General features: G+C 36.4%; 2 protein-coding genes across 2 annotated transcripts in view; both read left to right on the top strand.

Moving 5' to 3' along the window:
* Positions 1-18,482, top strand: part of LOC127788059 (UPF0481 protein At3g47200-like) — a 64,852-nt gene extending 46,370 nt beyond the window's left edge. The window contains exon 3 of the mRNA XM_052316179.1: positions 18,386-18,482. The gene's annotated coding sequence lies outside the window, so the exon portion shown is untranslated. The remainder of the gene's footprint in view (positions 1-18,385) is intronic.
* LOC127788424 (UPF0481 protein At3g47200-like) lies at positions 16,590-18,482 on the top strand. The gene is made up of 2 exons (XM_052316663.1): positions 16,590-18,096; positions 18,261-18,482. The coding sequence occupies exons 1-2, from the start codon at positions 16,670-16,672 to the stop codon at positions 18,274-18,276; spliced, it is 1,443 nt and encodes a 480-aa protein (XP_052172623.1). The 5' UTR covers positions 16,590-16,669; the 3' UTR covers positions 18,277-18,482.
* Positions 18,483-20,837: the final 2,355 nt, after the last annotated feature.

Raw genomic sequence — 20,837 nt, forward strand, 5'->3', positions numbered from 1 at the left:
ATGCTTTATTGTGGACATGCAAGAGTTTGATGTTGTCTTGCATGAATGTTACCCCATTGTGCATATTGTTTCGTTAATTGCATGCCAATTATATATGAGAAGTTATTACAAATATGCATGTTATGAGGATGGAAGAAGCATGTGCATGAAAATGGTTTTTAAATAAATGTGTAAAGGCCTCATGATATGCGCAGCAGACAAGTCCGCAGGATATATCCACAGAGAAAGTGTTGAGCTCAAAGTTGGACTTCGGTCCCATGTTTATAGCTCTAAAAAGTACTACATATGAGTATGGATGCATGTTTCATCATTTTATCATGTGAAAATACCTTAAATGGCATTCATGTCTCTTTTGCTTCTTGATACCCATGGCTCTTATGCTCGCTTTCTTTCAGTTATACTTGCTGGGTCTTGTGGCTCATGTTTGCTTGCATTATTCCAAGTAAGGGTAAGGCTAAAGTAGAGGGTGAGCCAAGTGAATCAGGATCCATGGGGTAGCAGTGTGTATAGAGCAATCTCATTCAAAGGTCTCTGGGGGTGTTTTGTATTGTGTAATATTAAATTATGCTTGTTTTTGTTTTAGATTGTACCCTGAGAAGATATGGTGGGTTTATGGACCCTGATATGGTGTGTAATATTGAGTTGCTCTTGTTTATGCGAGCATGTGAACACTATTGCGTTTGTCTATGAGTAAAAATGTATGAGTATGGCTTTCGTTGTCAATATCAAGGAGGATGTGTAATGTTTTAATGGGTTTTGGCATTTATGTCATCTTATTGTGGGTCCCTGGCTAGGGGCGCCTACAATTAGTGGTATCAGAGCGAGGTTTGGGACGAGTCTCTATACACATAGGAATGTTGGGTAGAGTTAAGGGTATTTCTAGCAAATAGATGTGTGACTAAGTAAGAATTATACTCCAAAAATGTTAGTTGTGTAGGAAAATGAGTGCTCGTCGAGGAAGGCCATTGACCCAGAGCCTAGGCCGTGGCCAACCTGCACCCACATCTTCACCTGTGCCTGATACTTTGGGGGAGTCCAAGGGAGGACTGTAACAAGGGATGGACGAGGTGCATGAAGTTTTGGCAAATGACCTTGCTGAGAGCTCGCTTACTCTCGCTGTTAGAACTCGGATTTCAGCGATCTACGACCTTGCTGAGGTGTCCTCGGCCTTAGGCCCATTGGACTTTGGGAGGTTGGGCCAGCCTGCTCGGTAACGTCTAGTCCATAAGAGGTGGTTCAAAAATTATCAATAATAATTCTAATTTCTTTTAATACCATAAATCCTATCTTGGAACGCTCATCGAGACCATATCATTTTCCTTAGACAACTACACTTCGAGGCATTCCCTGCAATCGATTCGATACTGATAATTGTAAGAAATTATACTTAAGTCCCAAATCTTTTGATAATCACCTATGACCCACGTTAAAATTACTTTTGAGCCCTTTTGAAAATCTGAAATATTACATCATGATAGAGTGGCCACTAGGTCATTTGCCAAGCAACGTTGCTTTATTGCTTTCCTTGGCTTTTTGCTCTTCTCTTTGTTCGATTCGTTTCATTTTTGCTCATTGTTTATCACTTAATGGGCCATCTTTTGTTGTGTTGATCTTCTTGACTAAGTGGCCACTCAGTCATTGCCTTGCCTTCCGCTTGCTTGATTTGATCAACATTGCTTTGTTTTGTAAGTTGCTATTCATCATTGAATCAAGGGGACATCTTTCACGAGTGTGCCTTGAAACATCCATGATAGAGTGGATCAAGTGGGTACCCCCCTACTCGGTCATGGTTTGATTTTTGGCTTCGCTTTATCTCTTGTTTGCTCGTTTTGCCTTGCATTATTGATTTCAACCCATTTATGCATGTGTTTGCACCAATTGTCCTTTTATAGATTTGACCCAAATCTGTCACTTAGATCTACTCTATATTTAAATGGCTTGCTATTTGCATGGCATATTAGGGACATCTCAAAAAGATGATAAATAAAAAAATAAGATTTTGCTACAAAATTATTAAATTGTAGTTAAATGATAAGTTTAATTTTTTAAATTAAAAATAATAAAAATTAAAAAATATAAAAAAAGTGCGGGGAACATTTGGTATTAAAAAAAGAGCGGGGAATATTTTATTTTTAAAAAAATATAAAAAATATAAAAAATATAAAAATTAATTGTAGCAAATGTTCCCTCTCGTGCAAAATTTCAGTGAAAACCCTCCCTCTTGTGCAACCTTTGCAACCTTCCTCTCTGTGCAAATCGTGCAAACCCTTCCATTCTCCCTCTCGTGCAACTGCCCTCTTTGTGCAAACCCATTCCAGAAGGAGAGCAACCCTGTTTCGTTTATATACTTAGTTGGTTAATATTTCTGTTGTTGTGAGGTTGGGGATTGAAACTTGAATTATTTTGTGGTAGTTGAGGTGTTGGATGAGTGTGATTAGGTGTCTTTAGTTGTATTGTGGATGTGGTATCCTTTTATAGGTTAGTTAAGTCCAATTTACAGGGGAGACTCTGCCGAAATTTCTTGCTTTGGAATCTTAATTCTATAGAATTACTAGAGTAATCATCTCAGTACGTATGCACGACCCTTTCTTTTTCCATCATAGAGTTGAGTTCAAAAAATATTTTATTTATTTCTTCATTTGATTTGTATTGACTTTTGTTTTCCAGATTCTTGCCATGCATAAGTAATAAAAGAAGAAAGTGAAAGCAGCAAAGAAAGAACGACACTTGGAGATAAATTTTTATAGTGTCAAATTTTTAACTATTTTCATTTTAGAATTTAATGTTATTATCAATATTACATGTATTGGTTTTATGTACTAGCCACATTCAAAACAGTTGGAGATTATGGCGGACATTAATTTTATTTTATATGATTAATTGAAAGATTTTGAAGTTATGTATTGTGTTTTAAATTTAATCTAAATTGAAAGTGCTGATGTAGGTTTAGAGAAAAATATTATTCCCAAAAAGAGGGATTTTATTTTTTTGACTACGAAATTGAATTTAGTGATATCGTAGTAGATTATTAGTTGTATATAAAATTAACTATGAAAATTTAACTTTTGATTACAAAAATATTGGTAGAGAAAATTAATTTGCTATGAAAATTTATTACAAAAATTGGTATATGAAAATCAATTTGCTACGAAATTTGGTACAATTAGTTACGATTTGTTATAGTTAAAAATAAATGTTTTCTCTATGGTTTGATATTTGTAGTAAAAACTATGTTATTTGTTACAAAAATTAACATCAACTATGAAAATCAGCCTCATTATCTACAAAAATCGATATAATTAGCTATGATATATGTCGTAGTAGAAAATTAATGTTTTCTCTACGTTTATCTGACTATAGCGAAAAGTGTATTATTTTCTATGAAATCTTAAATCGTAGCTAAATACAATTAGCTTGATTTTGACTACGATTCACGCTACAAATAAAATTTCGTAGTTGATTGTTTTTTGCTACAAAAATTAAATTTTTAAATACAAAAATTTTCATAGAGAAAATCAAAATTTATTGCAGGGCATAGTTTTGCCCTGTGTCGCCTCTGCTGCTTCATTTTTTTACCTCGGCTCCACGTCACTGAAGTCCATATCCAGGCAACGGTTGAACCCTGGAGCCACAACTTGTCTTCCCTTATCTCTGAATCTCCCCCACATCGTCAAAAGGAGAATATTCACTCATAGTTCCGGGGATATGTATGGACTTCAAATTGAAACAAGCCTTCACAAGTATAACGATATATAAGACTTTATCAACTCTCAACATATGAGCATTCTCTCTCATCATTAATTATATATTCCACAATTATTAGTTAGCTCCTTATTCTCTTCTTAATGTCATCTGATTAACCATCAAAGAATCATCTCGAATAAATAGTAAGATAACATCATGTTGTGATCAATGGCAACCACTAAACATTTGAAGCACTGAACATAAATAAATACTCTCTTTATAAACCCAACTACAAGTCAACATTAAATTATTATTGGTGATTGATTTTTTTTTTTTCCATCAAATAACAAATCCCCTTAGTCCAAAATAATTTCATTCCCAATGTTGAGTTATACAAATTTTACTGAGATTACTTATTTATCTTTTAGATAGAGCTACAGGAATGATAATAAGTTGTCCATTTACTCATTTACATATTTATTTTAATAAATTTTTTAAATAATTCTGATGCCTATATCTTAATTTGTATACTTATTTTAATTTTTAAATAAATAATAAACATCAATTAAAATACCCATTATCGTGGTTAGACAAAGACATTTAGGCCCCAGTGGAACAATAATTGGAGACTTTTTGGAAAGGCTTCGTGATTAATCAGACCCAAAGCCCAACTTTATGGGTACTGAGCTGTTGCATTACATTTTATAATAGAGAGTTGGTAATTGTGATTCTTGGGGTCATCCCTCAGCCCTTCTTTCTGGTATTATATTTGGATTAATAATTAGTTTCTTTATGTTAACGCAAATTATGGGATTGTAATATTGATCACGGCAATTGATGAAGAATTATTTAGGTAGAAATCTTCCTAATTAAGGAAGTTTATTATTTGCCTTGTATATCACATGATTAGCTACTAGAATTAAGCTATTATACTTGTATATAATGATACTTAGTTGGTGAATTTGATGTGGTAAAAATCACAACAGAAGAATATTTTATTCTTACAATTTTTCATGGTATCAGAGCACTAATTTTCTCATCTTCTTATTTTTTCATAATTTTTGCCATGACGACACCCTATCAAATCCCTACCACCATTCCTGCAACATCCTCTTCATTTACCACCAATTCTGGGTCACCTCCTTCTGCCACCATCCTAGTTACCGTTCTCGATCTGTCTGACCCTCTTCTACTCTATGCCTCTGATCACCCAAACATGCTTATGGTTCCAAAGGTCTTGGATGGCAGGAATTACCCCTTGTGGCGACGATCCATGTTGGTGAGCCTCAGTGCTAAAAACAAGCTAGGCTTCATCACAGGAACAATCCCCACTCCAGCTCCTACAGATCCTCGACATGCCTTGTGGCAATGTTGCAACGACATGGTTCTGTCCTGGATTCTTAATTCACTTAGTCCTGACTTAGCCAACAGTGTTCTCTATATTGAGACACCCGTCGAGGTATGGTTGGATCTTTAAGAGTGGTTTTCTCAAGGTGACTTCTCTCACCATTATCAACTACAATGCTCAATCGTGGATGTTGCGAAAAACTCTACAAAACAGTGGGTTAGAACTCAATCAAAATCAAACCAAAAAATAACCAAATGCAAGAACAAATCAAGGCAGAAAATTAAACTCCCTGTTTAGCAACAATGGCAGTCACGAAAATTGCTTCAAGGCTCAGATCTGGGCTTGTTCAAACACGACTTAGGCAACAACCAACGAATAGGGACACCAAGCCACAAAGGAGCCCAAAAGCCCTAAGAACCGAAGCCCTCAAACCCCCAAATCTCTCGGCCGATTAACACCCCTTACCCAAGCCACACAAGCTTCCACACACAGTAGGATCCACCAAGGAACAGAGGGAAATCACAAAGATATGGGTTCAACAATGACTGAAAAACTTACCTTAAAGAGAAGACAACAACTCGGACTAAATAGGCGTTGCAAATGCCATTGACGAACAGCCACCACGCACAAGGAAAGTGTGGCACACAGCAAAGGAAAGAAGCATCTGACCGAGAAGGAAAGAAACCCCAAGAGGATCGCCATCAATGAAAAAAGATTTGGCTGAGAGAGGGAACAAGGGAGAGAGCATAGTTGGCTGCCGCATAGGGACAAGGAAGAGAAACACATTCCCTTTTATATTGTGGGGTTAGGGCAAGAGAGGAAATGGGCTTGGGCTTCATGGACTTAGGCTTCATGGGCTTCCTCCCTCCCTTAAGCAAATGGGTCAAGGCCTATTTCTCCTCCAAAGGGAGGGTTAAGGGCTTATAGCCCGACTTCTATAAATGGGCTGCCAATAAGTGGGTTGAACCGTTGCTTCAATCCCGGGATGAAGCCTATGAAGCTAACCCGAACTATCGTCATCGCCTTGGACCTCATTAGGAAACACAAAACCCAACAATCTCCACCTTGATTCCTAATGAGGCCAGCACACACAGGCAACACGAAACAAGCACATGCAACAAATGCAAAGCATGTAACAGATGCAAAACATGCAACAAATGCATAGGATAGGCAACAAATGCTTAGACAAGCAACAAAAGCTTAAATATGCAACAAATGCATGAACTTGCAACAAATGCATATTATCCACATAGGAAATGCAACAAATGCATATCATCCACATAGGAAATTCAACAAATGCATAAACATGTTTTTAAGGCCTTCTCTCATCTTTCCACTTAGACTAGGATCTCTCTAATCCTCCCACTTAGACTAGGATCTAACTCATCCTACCACTTAGGTTAGCATCTCACTTTAAAATGAGTTGGCTAAGACTCTCCACCTTGCTTGAGGTTCTATTCATGACACTTAATAATGCTCTAAGAGTGTAAACACCTCGCCAACCTCACTAGGGTCATAGGAAATCACTACATTAGTCTCTTCCTTTTCTTTTCCCATTTGTTTGTCCTTCTTGACATAACAATCCTTAATAAAATGTTCGGTTTTCCCACAACCGTAACACTTCTTACCCTTCCCTCCGGTTTTGGACTTTGACCTACCTTTCCCTTTCTTGCTACCTTCCTTTTGACTCTTTAACTGAGACCTACCCCTCATCACGTGGACCTCACCATATTTTCTCTCACTTTCAAGTTCCATTTCTTTACTCCTAAGATAATCTATGACAATTTCTGCTGTTAGAGTATCCCTACCATACTTAATGGCATTTTTTACCTCCTTAAAGGCATCAGGAATGGCATTCAAATGAATTACAGCCTTATATTCCTCAGACACTTTTTCACCACAATTCGTGATATCTTGAACCAACTTGTTAAAGACATCTAAGTTGTCATCTAGGTCCCTAGAGGAGTCAATCTTAAAACTAAAGAAACTTTCAAGCAAATAAAGCTTATTTGGAATGGATTTCTTAACATATAATTTTTTCAATTTTTCTCAAAGTTCTTTAGTTGTGTCAAGTTTTCATACTTTCCTTAACACTGAATCAGAAAGATGCAGGATTATAGAAGTATAGGCAAGTTCATCTATTTCTAATTTCCGTTCAGCTGCTGTGATTTCAGGATATTTACCATCAATGGCTTTTGATACTTTTTGTTGAACTAAAATCCCTTTCATTTTCTGTTGCCAAATAGAAAAATCACCCTTCCCATTGAACATCCCCATTTCAAAATGTTTAACCATGTTCTCAAAGAATATGTTCAACACAAATAAGTAGTGTAACCTATAAAACACTAAGTTTTTTTTTTTTCACACTATATCCTAAACAATGGGTATGCACAAAACAGATTCAATCAAGAGCAGATTTTAACAAGGATAATACTGATTTTCTAGGCACAATTTTAAAGCACTAAGCAATTAAAATAGCCACAGATAAATCTAAAAAAAAAATCACAATATGGCAGCAGCAAAATAAACACAGATATGATGCTACCTAAGTGGACATACAAAAAACACAAAGTTTCAATTTAAAACTTAGGCAACAGATTCACTTAGAGTCAATTCCAACAAAAATGGTACCAAAATAACTTATTACATGCAGCAGCAAACAAAGTTAGCTATGTTTAAATGCACTTAGCAATTTAAACAGGCGCAGGTAAATCATAAAGGTATCAAACAAAAATACCAAGTTGAAAACTGGATAAAGATCATAAATAATTCTAATACCTAATAGATTTATGAGGCACTAAGAAATAATGCAGACTTCACAGATATCACAGATTTACTAAGCAATAATCAAAGGCACCAAGCAATTGAATAAGTACAAATAAATCACTTAAAGAAATCTGAAACCATAGAGGTTACCACACAAATCTCAGAACTGAGATCTGAAGTTGAAGAGGGTCAGATCTGGTACGGATCTTGGAGTTGAGGAAGGCACTTGTCAGCCTCTACACGCTGCCTCACACGTCACCGCTGCAGCCCCACACGTTGTCGCAGGCTGATGAGTAGGCTGGAATGCACCGGTCAGAGGAAAACCCCCTCGGATGGTCGATTATGGCTATGGGGTTGATTCACCCCAACTCAAGCCCCTGCACACAGCAAAAGAAGAAGAACATATTCGGTTTTTCAACGTAAAAACCCTTACCATGAAATCGAACCCAAAATCGAAAAGGGGATTCTAGATTCAGTCTTGATTTCGAGTAACCCAGGAGCCACACAAGGCTCTGATACCAATTGTTGCGAAAAACTCTACAAAACAGTGGGTTAGAACTCAATCGAAATCAAACCAAAAAATAACCGAATGCAAGAACAAATCAAGGCAGAAAATTAAACTCCCTGTTTAACAACAATGACAGTCACGAAGACTGCTTCAAGGCTTAGATCTGGGCTCGTTCAAACACCACTTAGGCAACAACCAACGAATAGGGACACCAAGCCACAAAGGAGCCCAAAAGCCCTAAGAACCGAAACCCTCAAACCCCCAAATCTCTCGACCGATCGACACCTCTTATCCAAGCCACACAAGCTTCCACACACAGTAGGATCCACCAGGGAACAGAGGGAAATCACAAAGATATGGGTTCAACAATGGCCGAAAAACTTACCTTAAAAAGAAGACAGCAACTCAGACTAAATAGGCGTTGCAAACGCCATTGACGAACAGCCACCACGCACAAGGAAAGTGCGGCACACAACAAAGGAAAGAAGCATCTGATCGAGAAGGAAAGAAACCCCAAGAGGATCGCCATCAATGAAAGGAGATTAGGCCGGGAGAGGGAATAAGGGAGAGAGCACAATCGGCCGCCGCATAGGGCAAGGAAGAGAAACACATTCCCTTTTATATTGTGGGGTTAGGGCAAGAGAGGAAATGGGCTTGGGCTTCATGGACTTGGGCTTCATGGGCTTTCTCCCTCCCTTGAGCAAATGGGTCAAGGTCCATTTCTCCTCCAAATGGAGGGTTAAGGGCTTATGACCTGACTTCTATAAATAGGCTGCCAATAAGTGGGTTGAACCGTTGCTTCAATCCCGGGCCGAAGCCTATGAAGCTAACCCGAACCATTGTCATCGCCTTGGGCCTCATTAGGAAACACAAAACCCAACAGTGGAGTTGAAGCAAAATCAGGATAGTATTTTTCAATATTATTCTAAATTAAAAATGCTTTAGGATGAGTTAAAACTATGCAGTTCTATTTTTTCTTGTACTTGTGGTCTTAAAACTCTTACAGCTGCAAATGAACGAATTAAACTTGGTCAATTTCTTATGGGTCTCAATGACTTTTATGCTAGTGTTCGTGGACAAATCATGTTGATGGATCCATTGCCTACTATCAAGAAAGCCTATTCCCTCTTGTGCGAGGAAGAAAAACAGCGAGGCATTGCTGAAAACACTGTGTCAGATCAATTCCATGCTTTGCATGTAAAAACCACAAATCGTATAGGGACCACTCGATCTGGCACGAATGGAAATAGCAAGACGGAGAATCGCAAGCCTTTACACTATACTTATTGTGACGACATTACTCATATTGTGGACTGTTGTTTTTATTTGAATGGGTTTTTAATTGAACATAAACTGCATGGAAAAATCGTTCTTTCTCCAAATCGGTGTGGAGTCCAAGCCAATCTTATTGATGAGAATTCTCTTTCCAATTCCTCTTCTGATATGTTGACTATCGAGGAATTGTCCCAACTCAAATCCTTACTTCGTCAAAGCAATGCTCCTATGTCTGCCAATTTTACTGGTAAAAAATTTCCTTCTGGTTTCTTTACTATACCACATAAATCTATTTCTTAGATCCTTGACAATGGAGCTACTAATCACATTGCTCATTCCCTTTCCATTACCACTCGTCCTTCACCTTTATCTCATGTGCAGCTTCTTGATGGATCTAATGCTCCCATCACAAGTGTTGGTTCAATACAATTATCTCCAATCTTAAATGTCAATGATATTTCGTGTGCTCCTTCATTTCATGTTAACCTCCTATCTATCAGCCAATTAACTCGTTCTTTACGATGCTCAGCTCATTTTTTCCTTCCTTCTGTGTCTTGCAGGACCTAGCTTCGAAAAGGATGATTGGCCTGGGGAGACAACATAAAGGCTTGTACTACTTGCTGCATTCCTCCCGATTCAAGCCAGCCTTTCCTATTATTTCTCAGGTTTTAGTCAAGTCTGCTCCTCTCTAGCACTATAGGATGGGTCATCCCTCAACTCTTTCTTATGAAATTTTGTCCAAAACTATTTCTAGTTTTACTCATGATTCCTCTTTTGTATGTGATGTGTTCCCTTTGGCCAAACAATCAAGATTGAAGTTTCCATCTAGTTCAATTCATACCAAAACCTTTTTTAAACTCATTCATTGTGATATATGGGGTCCCCAAAAAACCCCTTCCAAATCCGGTGCTCATTATTTTTTGACAATTGTGGATGATTACACACGTTTTACTTGGTTTTTTTTTAATGAAGTCTAAGTCTGAAACACAGGGTTTGTTAAAATAATTCCTAGCCTTTACTCACACGCAATTTCATTGTCCAATTAAGCATGTTCGAAGTGATAATGGGTTGGAATTTACCTTTCTTAAATCTTACTTTGCAGACCTAGGCATTATTTTTCAAAGCTCTAGTCCACACACACCACAACAAAATGGTGTGGTGGAACGTAAACATTGTCATTTACTTAATGTTGGTAGAGCCTTGCTTTATCACTCTCACTTGCCTATTTCTTTTTGGGGAGAAGGTATTTTAACAGCTGCATATATCATTAATCAGCTACCATCTTCCATCTTGCACAACCAAACACCTTATGAATTACTATATGGTCATCTGCCTTTTTACTCCCACTTGAGAGTCTTTGGATGTCTTTGTTATGCAACCATTGTCCATTCTGCAGGCAAATTTCTTCCTCGAGCTAGACGTTGTACTTTTGTTGGGTACCCAGTTGGCCAAAAGGCTTACTACACATATGACATAGAAACTCACCAATTTTTCACTAGTCGGGATGTGGTTTTCCATGAATTTACATTTCCTTACCAAAACACCCTTCCACCTCCATCCAAAACTGTCACACCTGAATCCACATGTCCCAATTTTGATACCACCTTGCTTGCTCTGCCACCTGTTGTCCATACTCCACCATCCCATGATTCTTCCTTACAAGCTCAACACATTCCCAATGACATGTCAATCCAACCACCATCTTCTGTCCCGCCCCCTTTAGTTCCCATAGACGACAATCACTATAATCCCTCTTTGCGATGCAACACTCGAGTTTGTCAATCGTCTGTTTTTCTTCGAGATTTTCATTGCGCAAATGTGCAAGCCTCACCTCATACTGTCACCACGGGTCAATCACACTCTTCCAAGAAAGGTACTCGCTATTCTCTCTCCAGTGTTATTTCTTATCATCAATTGTCGCCTACACACCATCACTTTGTTAACACCATTTCTAGTACCGTCAAATCCACTTCTTATGAGTAGGCCATTCAAGATCCCAATTGGCGTGAAGCCATTGCACATGAACTCCATGCTTTACAACATTAGAAGACGTGGTCCTTAGTTCCTTTACCTTCTGGTCATCGACCTATTGGGAGCAAGTGGGTGTTTCAAATTAAATATAAGTTAGATGGGTCCATTGAGCGATACAAGGCTCGTCTAGTAGCTAAAGGATTCATACAGCAGGCTGGGATTGATTATCATGAAACTTTAGCCCCAGTTGCAAAAATTACCACTGTCCATTGCCTCCTTGCTTTTGTTGCTGTGCGTCACTGGCCTCTTTTCCAGATGGATGTTCACAATGCCTTCTTGCATGATGAATTAGCTGAAGAGGTGTATATGACTCCACCTCCTGGGCTCTGTCGATAAAGGGGGAATCAGGTTTGTTGACTGCACAAATCTCTCTATGGGCATAAACAAGCACCCATGAACTGGTTTTTTAAATTTACTCAAGCTGTGTAGAAAGCTAGGTTTATTCAATCCAAAACTGATCACTCTCTCTTTGTACTTAAAAAAATGCTTTACTATAACTATAATTCTACTTTATGTAGATGATATAATTATTATAGGGAACGATGCTAAGGCCATTGAAGAACTCAAGCACTTTCTTCACACTCAGTTTCATATCAAGGATCTTGGTTCATTAAAATATTTTTTGGGCTTGGAAGTTGCAAGATCAAAAAATGGCATTACTATATCTCAGCGAAATATACACTAGAAATATTGGATGATGTGGGGTTTCTTAGAGCTCAACCTTGTGAGTTTCCCATGGAGCAAAATCTCAAGTTGACAATTGATATAGGAGATTTACTTCATGATCTTGCTCGCTACAGAAGACTTGTTGTTGGCAGGTTGATTTATCTAACTATTACCAAGCCAGACATCATGTACTAAGTCAATATTCTAAGCCAATTCATGCATGAACCGAGAAAATCACACTGGGATGCAGCACTACGGGTTGTAAAATACTTAAAGAATAACCCTGGTCTTGGTTTATTTTTTTAGCAGACAGTTCACTGGAATTAAGAGCTTATTGTGATGCAAACTTGGCAAACTGTCCCATGACAAGACGATCTAAGTCAGGTTACTGTATATTTCTTGGAAATTCTTTAATATCTTGGAAAACAAGAAAACAAAAAACTGTCTCAAGATCGTCTGTTGAGGCTGAATATAGGTTTATGGCTACTGCAACTTGTGAACTTACATGGCTCAGGTATATATTCAAGGATCTTCATGTCTTATTAAAACCCGCTCATCTATTTTGTGATAATCAAGCTGCTTTACACATTGCCACTAATCCAGTATATCATGAGCGTACTAAACATATAGAAATTAACTGCCATGTTGTAAGAGAGAAGATTCAATAAGGGCATATAGTAATAAAGTTCATCCCATCTTGTCTACAACTAGCCAACGTGTTCACCAAACCATTGGGCAAAAATATGTTTCAAGAGCTAATAGGCAAGTTGAGCATGCTTGATATTCATGCTCCACTTGAGGGGGAGTGTTAACGCAAATTATGGGATTGTAATCTTGATCACGGCAATTGATGAAGAATTATTTAGGTAGGAATCTTCCTAATTAAGGAAGTTTATTATTTGCCTTGTATATAACATGATTAGCTGCTAGAATTAAGCTATTACATTTGTATATAATGATGCTTAGCCAATGAATTTGATGTGGGAAAAATCGCAATAGAAGAATACTTTATTCTTACAATTTTTCACTTCATAATCACCCTTTTATCTTTTTTCGTCGTCGATCACGTTAACCCATGAAAGGAAATAACAAAGTATTGAGACACTCTTCGCTTATGAATTTTTTCTTTGTAATTGAGAAATTAATAATAAAGATAAAGAGAATTGTACACAATCTTGGTTGGAATATATTCCAAACAAGAAACAAATTTTAATATGGGCTGCAGTACTTGTGAATGTGATTTTTGAAATAATATGGGAAAATTTGAAAGAAAAGACAAATTTTAAACAAAATATAGAAATCAGTGCCTTTCCGTAAATACAATAATATAATATAATATTTCAGTTTGGATGAGGATGACTGATTGTCCAAAGCGAAAACAAATGGTGGCGGGGTCAAGATAGAGACTTGAGAGGGAATGGCTGCATGCCTAGTGCGGAAACGACAGGAACAGAAATGAATGATATCTTTTTGGGATTACGGGTCGTGCGACTTTTGATATTTGAGTCCTCAATTATCTTATGTAAAATAAATTAAGGATTAGATATTTAATCTTTGTATAAGGTGAGAATTAAATTCTCAATCCACTAAATTGAGATCGATATATTATTTATCCGACTATTCGATTTATGTCCTGAAAACATGATATCTTTTTATATCACGGTTCCATGGTTCACAATCGAACTTTTTTACATCATAAATTTAATAATTTTTAATTAATTATTCTAATACACGAGATTTACTTACTACTAAAAACCTCCCCCTACATTCCATTATTATTAAACTCTTAAAATAATAATTATAATTTTTTTATCATAAAAACACACAAAATAATGTTAGAAGTCACGTGTCGCATCTTTATTGGAGGAGATACTAGATAGAGAAGACAATGACGCATAATTTCCTTTACTTTCTCTTAACCAAAAAGTGTCACGAATCATTAGTCATCATTTTTACCATTATTTAAGCAAAAATAACTCTTCGCATGTTCAAAAATATTATATCCACATATAAATTTTAACAAATAATTTTTATAAATTAAAATAATATAAATAAAATTTATAATAATTTTATCAAAATTCATAATAATTTATCATAGTAAATAAATCTATAATAAAGTTATTATAAGTTTGTATGAAATAATTATGAGTTTATTAATACTACATTAATTTATAAAAATTGTTTATGAAATTTATTATAGTATAACATTTCACACAAATTAAAATAATATAAAGCAAAAGTGGGTGTTGACAGAAAAACCTGGCGTATTCTCCTGATCCCAATAATATAAAGGAAAGGTGGGGTAGAAAGACTTCAAAAAGTTGAAGTAATATATTATAAAAAAAAATTAAGTAATTTATTATTTAATACACAGCACCATACTACAATCCCAAAAAGAGTTTTTTTTTTTAATATTTTAAATAGTTAATGCATTAACTTTATCAAACTAAAAAGTAGTACACTTGGGGAGTAATTCTCAGAGAGACTTATCTCCAGCCATTTTCCTTACTGTCACATAACTTTATATCTATTTTGTTATTTTTTCGAGCAAGTCTACGGGCGGTCTTCACTGTGAGTTAATTTGTTGCTGGGGCTGGACCACCAACAAGGACAATTTCACAAGAACAGTAGACAGTCAGCATCACTCGTCATGTCATCTACCTTGTATCGTTTTCTTCTTTCCCATTTAAAGATAATTAATAATTCACTCGGTTATATTTAATTTTTGCATATTGCATTCTAAATGTGTTTGTGTGACACACAAATGGTATTAGGTAAGTCACGTGTTTAATAAATAATAATAATACAAAAATCTAAAGATCGTGATTGTGGTAGATAGGGGGCAGTGGAAGCAAATAGCCGCCCTACCATCCTAATTATTGAGTCTAAAAGTTGAAAGGGCTTCTATTTGAGTCGTGACGTTGGCTTGTAAATGTGAAGAATTTATTTTTTTGGTATATGAACGTCAAAAATATTTATTTGATATAGTTTGAATCAAATAAACGACCATTAGGTGTGTTTCTGCTCCAGCCGATCGAAGCCAACCACCCAATACTATTACCAGTCATTGGCCTTGAGTTCCAGTCCGAAGCCATGGCGGGCGCTCAAGAAGATGCCAACAAGCCTACTGCTCCACGGAGCCTTACAGATGCCATCCGCATCCAAATCGGCCAAGGCCCTAATTCTACTCCACAGAGCCTTACAGACGCCATCCGCACCCAAATCGGCCAAGGCCCTAATTTTACTCAGAGCCTCAAATGCAGCTCGGACACTTGGATCATAAATTATATATATATATATATATATAATATAATATTTCAGTTTGGATGAGTATGACAGATTGTCCAAAGCAAAATCAGATGGTGGCGGGGTCGAGAGTCGAGAGGAAATGGCTGCATGACTATCACGGTTTCACGGTTAACGATGAAACTTTTTGCGTCATAAATTTAATAATTTTTAATTAATTATTCTAATACACGAGTTTTACATAAATTTAATAATTTTCAATTAATTATGAGTTTATATATACTACATTAATTTATGAAATTTATTATAATATAACATTTTACATAAATTAAAATAATATAAAGTAAAAGTGGAGATTGACAGAAAATCTGTCGTATTCGAGTAGAAGAAAAAGTGAGAACATCCAGACGCGATTGTTGGTCCCAAAATTATTGTAAAAGATATATAATGTTAATTATTAATTTTAAAGGGTAATTTTAATTATTTTATTATGATAATAATTAAGTATCAAATATGTTTTATTTTTAGATAAAATATATATTAATATATTGGTTTTAAATTAGCTGAATTATGTAAGATAAAAAATAAAATATATTTATTAAATAATCTACACTAATTAGAGCTTAGTTATTATCTTTGAAATAATAATTAATATTATCATATAATAATAATTTGAAGACTTCAAAAAGGAGTCTTCAATTTCAATGGAAGTTGTTGTTGCAACAATATAGTGTCCAAAGTAAATGAAAGGGGATATACAAGTTGGTGGGACCGAGAGGATGGTGTGGCTCAAATACAAAGTCGCAAAGTTTAAGTAATATATTATAAAATAATTAAATAATTTATTATTTAATACACCGCACCATTCTACAATCCCAATAAGAGTTTTTTTTAAAATATTTTAAGTAGTTAATGCATTAACTTTATCAAACTAAAAAGTAGTACACTTCGAGTAACTAGCCACGCTACTGAGGGCTTCTATTTCAGTCGTGACGTTGGCTTGTAAACGTCAAAAATATTTATTTGATATTGTTTGAACCAACCCCAATTATAAATAAACGACAATTAGTTGTGCTTCTGCTCCAGCCGAGACCAAGCACCCAATACAATTATCAGTCATTGGCCTTGAGTTTCAGTCCGAAGCCATGGCGGGAGCTCAAGAAGATGCCAACAGGCCTACTGCTCCGGGGAGCGTTACAGAAGACATCCGCATCCAAATCGGCAACGGCCCTAATTCTACTCAGAGCCTCAAATGCATCTCTTTTGCTCGAATTTGCAGAGTTCCCGAGGATCTTCGCGACCTCAAGAAAAGTGCCTATGCCCCTCGCTTAGTCTCCATCGGCCCTCTTCACAGCCAAGACGAACACCTCAAAAACTCAAGCGTCAACAAGACCAAGAAGAATTGCGTCAAATCACTCATTTACAGGGCCGCCAAATCCCCTGAGGAAGCAAAGAAACTACTGGACAAGTGTCTGACAAAGATGAAGGACTACGTCAACGAAGCCAAGAAGCACTACCTGCCAGAAGAAGCTGCGGAGGCGCTGAACGAGGAGATGCTTTTGCTGGATGGCTGTTTAATTCTGGAGTTGCTCTGCAGCCATTACTATGGTCGGAAGAAGACAAATGGGAATGAGCTTCTCGATCTCGGCAAAGACAGCGCCTTGACTTACCACACTGTACAGCGGGACTTGCTGTTGCTTGAGAGCCAGCTTCCTTTCTTTGATCTCGGCATAGACAGCGCCTTGACTTACCACACTGTACAGCGGGACTTGCTGTTGCTTGAGAACCAGCTTCCTTTCTTTGTTCTCCGCGAACTCTTCCGGCTCACGGAGGCTAAAGCTGCTGACGCAAGCGGCGTGTCCCTGGTTGAATACGTACTAACATTTTTTCGTGATCTGTTGAGTCCGCAAATCATCCAACCTGAAGCAAAAGAAGATGGCGAAACGTTTCACATCCTCCATCTTCTTCACAAGCACTACCTTCCGGAACCTCTGCCGGACCCCAAGACTTGCCACCAATTCATTCAATCTGCTATAGACCTCGACTACGCCGGTGTCAAGTTCGAGTCCCACGAAGCCATAAGCCCATTCCAGGTCAAATTCGAAGCCCCTTCCGGCCTGAAACGGTTGTGGTTTTGCAGAGCTTCCTTCAAAATTCCGAAGTTGCACATCAACGACTCGACGGAGCTGTTCTTGAGAAACCTCATCGCCTTCGAGCAGTTCTGCCCCCTCATTAAGAGCTACGTTACGTCGTACGCGTTCGTCATGGACAGGCTGATCAACACCGCCAAGGACGTGGATGTGCTCCAAAAAGCTGGGATTATGTGCAACTATTTAGGGTCCCATAAAGACGCTTCTGATCTGTTCAATAAATTATGCTCCGAAGTTGCAATAGAGCATTTCTACTTCGCCGACGCGTGCGAGCAAGCCGCCAAGTACAGCAGGCGGTTTTGGCCGCATGCGGTGGCTCATCTACGGCGGAACAATTTTTCGACTCCGTGGGCATACATCGCTTTCTGCGTTGCTTTCATCGTCTTCTTCTCGTCTCTCGTAGCAGCCATCCGCAACCTCAGGTAATTAATGCTCCCATCTTCGATTGAATTTGCAACTAAATTCTCAGTTGCAGAAAATGTTCTTCAACTTTTTATTTGTTAACTTTACTATAAAAAAAAAATATCAAATATCAAAAAAACGCCATTCTTTCATATAGTCTGATACATATATATATATTGAGCAGAGAAATGACAAAGTAGAAGTATTTGGAGAAGCTCAATTCTGCCATTCCAGAAACAGCCCAAGCAAGCAGGGAAACGACATTCTGGTGCTCTTGAGAATTGACAAGTTTAGCTACGTGTTTGGAAGGTTTTGTTAAGTAAAATAATGGGTTCTTGTATCAATGTTCGTGGCTATGTGAAAATTGTAACATTACCAGGTTTATAATATTTTGGGCAAAGGTCAATTTGGTCTCCGTATCAGTTTAGTAAATTTTTTATTAGTTTGGTACTTAAAAGTTTAAAATTATGTCAACTTAGTACTTGTATTCAGTGAATTTTTAATTTTCTGTTAATTGTCGTTAGTTAAACTAAGGATTGACTGACAAACAGTATGAAATTGACTCATTTTTTTAAATTTTAAGTATTAAATTAACCTAATTTTTATTTACACAAAAAATTAGTTTATTTAGCTCAATAAATAAGTTAAATTTATAAATATAAAATTAGGTCAAATTAATGCTTAAACTTTTGAAAGAGGTCATGAATTTTATATCTCTTGTTAGTGGACTATTAGTTTAACTAATGAAGATCACGGTGGCTAACAATTGACTAAATACTAGACATTGGCACATATTACATAAACCAAATTGGTCTTTGGCCTATTATTTTCTTTCTCCCTTTGTTTTTGGGTAAAAAGAAAGAAATTTTAGAATATACATGGGTAATTCAGTGAGTAAATTAACTATATCAAGAGAGTGTCCGTATGTATGCTCTTACACAGATTCAGGTTAAACACTCACTTTCAGTTTTATCCTTAATAAACGTTAACTATTTAAAGTCGTGGTCTATGTAATGAAGACAGAGACACCAGTAAGCCATAAACAACAAATGAAAGCTACACTCAAAGGACTGAGGCGCAACATCTTCTGAGCAAGGCAACTCAATTTTTATCAGCTAGCCAACTCCAAGTTTATAATTGAAAGCTTTCTTTCTCTTGGTTCTTCTCTTTGTGTGAGTGCGTCTACCAAACTTTCAACAAGGAACTCTATCTTGTCAAATGTTTTTATTAGAAAATAATATGTACATAGATTTTATATAAAAATTAGCTAAAATAATAATAAATGTATACTTGATTATAAGTGAGTGACTGACGCATGACATAGCCATTTCTTTAGACATTTACGAATTGTTGGGGTTCTCTTTCTTCTTATTTGTCATTAAAAATAAAAAGTATGATCGAACAATTCGTAAAATGTTATATTATTCGCGTCAAACATTGTAACGTTTCTCAAATGTAGGCAAACTCAAAGGGAAGGCTTGGCCCCACCCCTATCCCCTGCATACCCGTGTTTGACACGGGCAACAAAATCACCTCTGCGAACAACCTTTAACTTTAGTAGGACTTATAATCTTGTGTTTTTCTTTTTCTTTTTTTTTTTCAAGAAACTTGAGGGTTCCGATCAATTTATCATTTTTGGTAGGGATTGTGCTACTCTCTCTAAAATTCACAATTTATCATGTCCTTATTTGAGCAAATAGATAGATGAATTATGAGTCTAGAGTCAAACCATATATACTTCTTTCAAATAAACACATATTATCATGATCTGCACGGAGATAAACTCATACAAATCATCTTGTGGTTGTCAAGCAGTTGTGACAATGGATGATCACATGCAATTTGTTTTATTTTTTATTTTTGTTGTACATTGGGAGGTGAGGGAGAAAAAGTGAGTGAGGAGAGAGAATTTAATTTTTTTTTTTTTTACATGGGAGGTCAGTTTAATTTTTCAAGATTACGGGGTTGCCCCTTAAATTTTGTCAAATCTGTGGAGGCGTGGATAAAGTTTTCCCTAAACATATGTCATACATATTAGTAAAAATCCAAACAGTAAATAAGATATTTTACTAAAATCTATTTTATGAAAAACCAGAGTTTGTATTTTAGGTTATTGTTTATTATGAAGATCTATATTATTATATAAAAAACACCTTAATTTAATGTTATAAAACTCTGTTAATAAAGTAATTTCTTAAAATATTTTTTTATGTATTTTGTTTTAAGAACAAAAAATTAACTATGTTAATAAGACTTCTAATTAACAACTAATATATGAATAGTTTACCATCATACTAAAATTTATTTTATTTAAAAAATATTTTTTTATTTACATGTGCACAGTACAAGTTAAATCCAATCGACAGTGATTGCATATGGCACATAACCAAGAGTTCCAAATAGCTCAAAACATGACACAAACACATAGGCACATGCATCAAACCCGAGTTAAGGCTCTGATACCTTGTTGGAGATCTCATATGGTTGTGTAGGTTTTAAAACTTTTTACATACCATGTCCACAGTAAAATTAAATGCAAAATCATATAAAACTTGAGTATTTAACCAATGTGCAATATTTATTGAATGTAAAATTGAATAATTTAGTAAAATAACTATTTGAAGAATCAAAGAATAAAGTAGAAGTAGCTTCACAAGTTGATCTCTTTCCTCTTGAAGTGTGAAGGGCCTAGTTGGCCAACACAAGGAAGCTTTCAAAACTCCTTAGTGCTTCCTTTTGTGCTAGCTAAAATCCACAAGGA

The sequence above is a fragment of the Diospyros lotus genome, chromosome 13, assembly GCF_014633365.1.
Source record: "Diospyros lotus cultivar Yz01 chromosome 13, ASM1463336v1, whole genome shotgun sequence".
NCBI lineage: Eukaryota > Viridiplantae > Streptophyta > Magnoliopsida > Ericales > Ebenaceae > Diospyros > Diospyros lotus.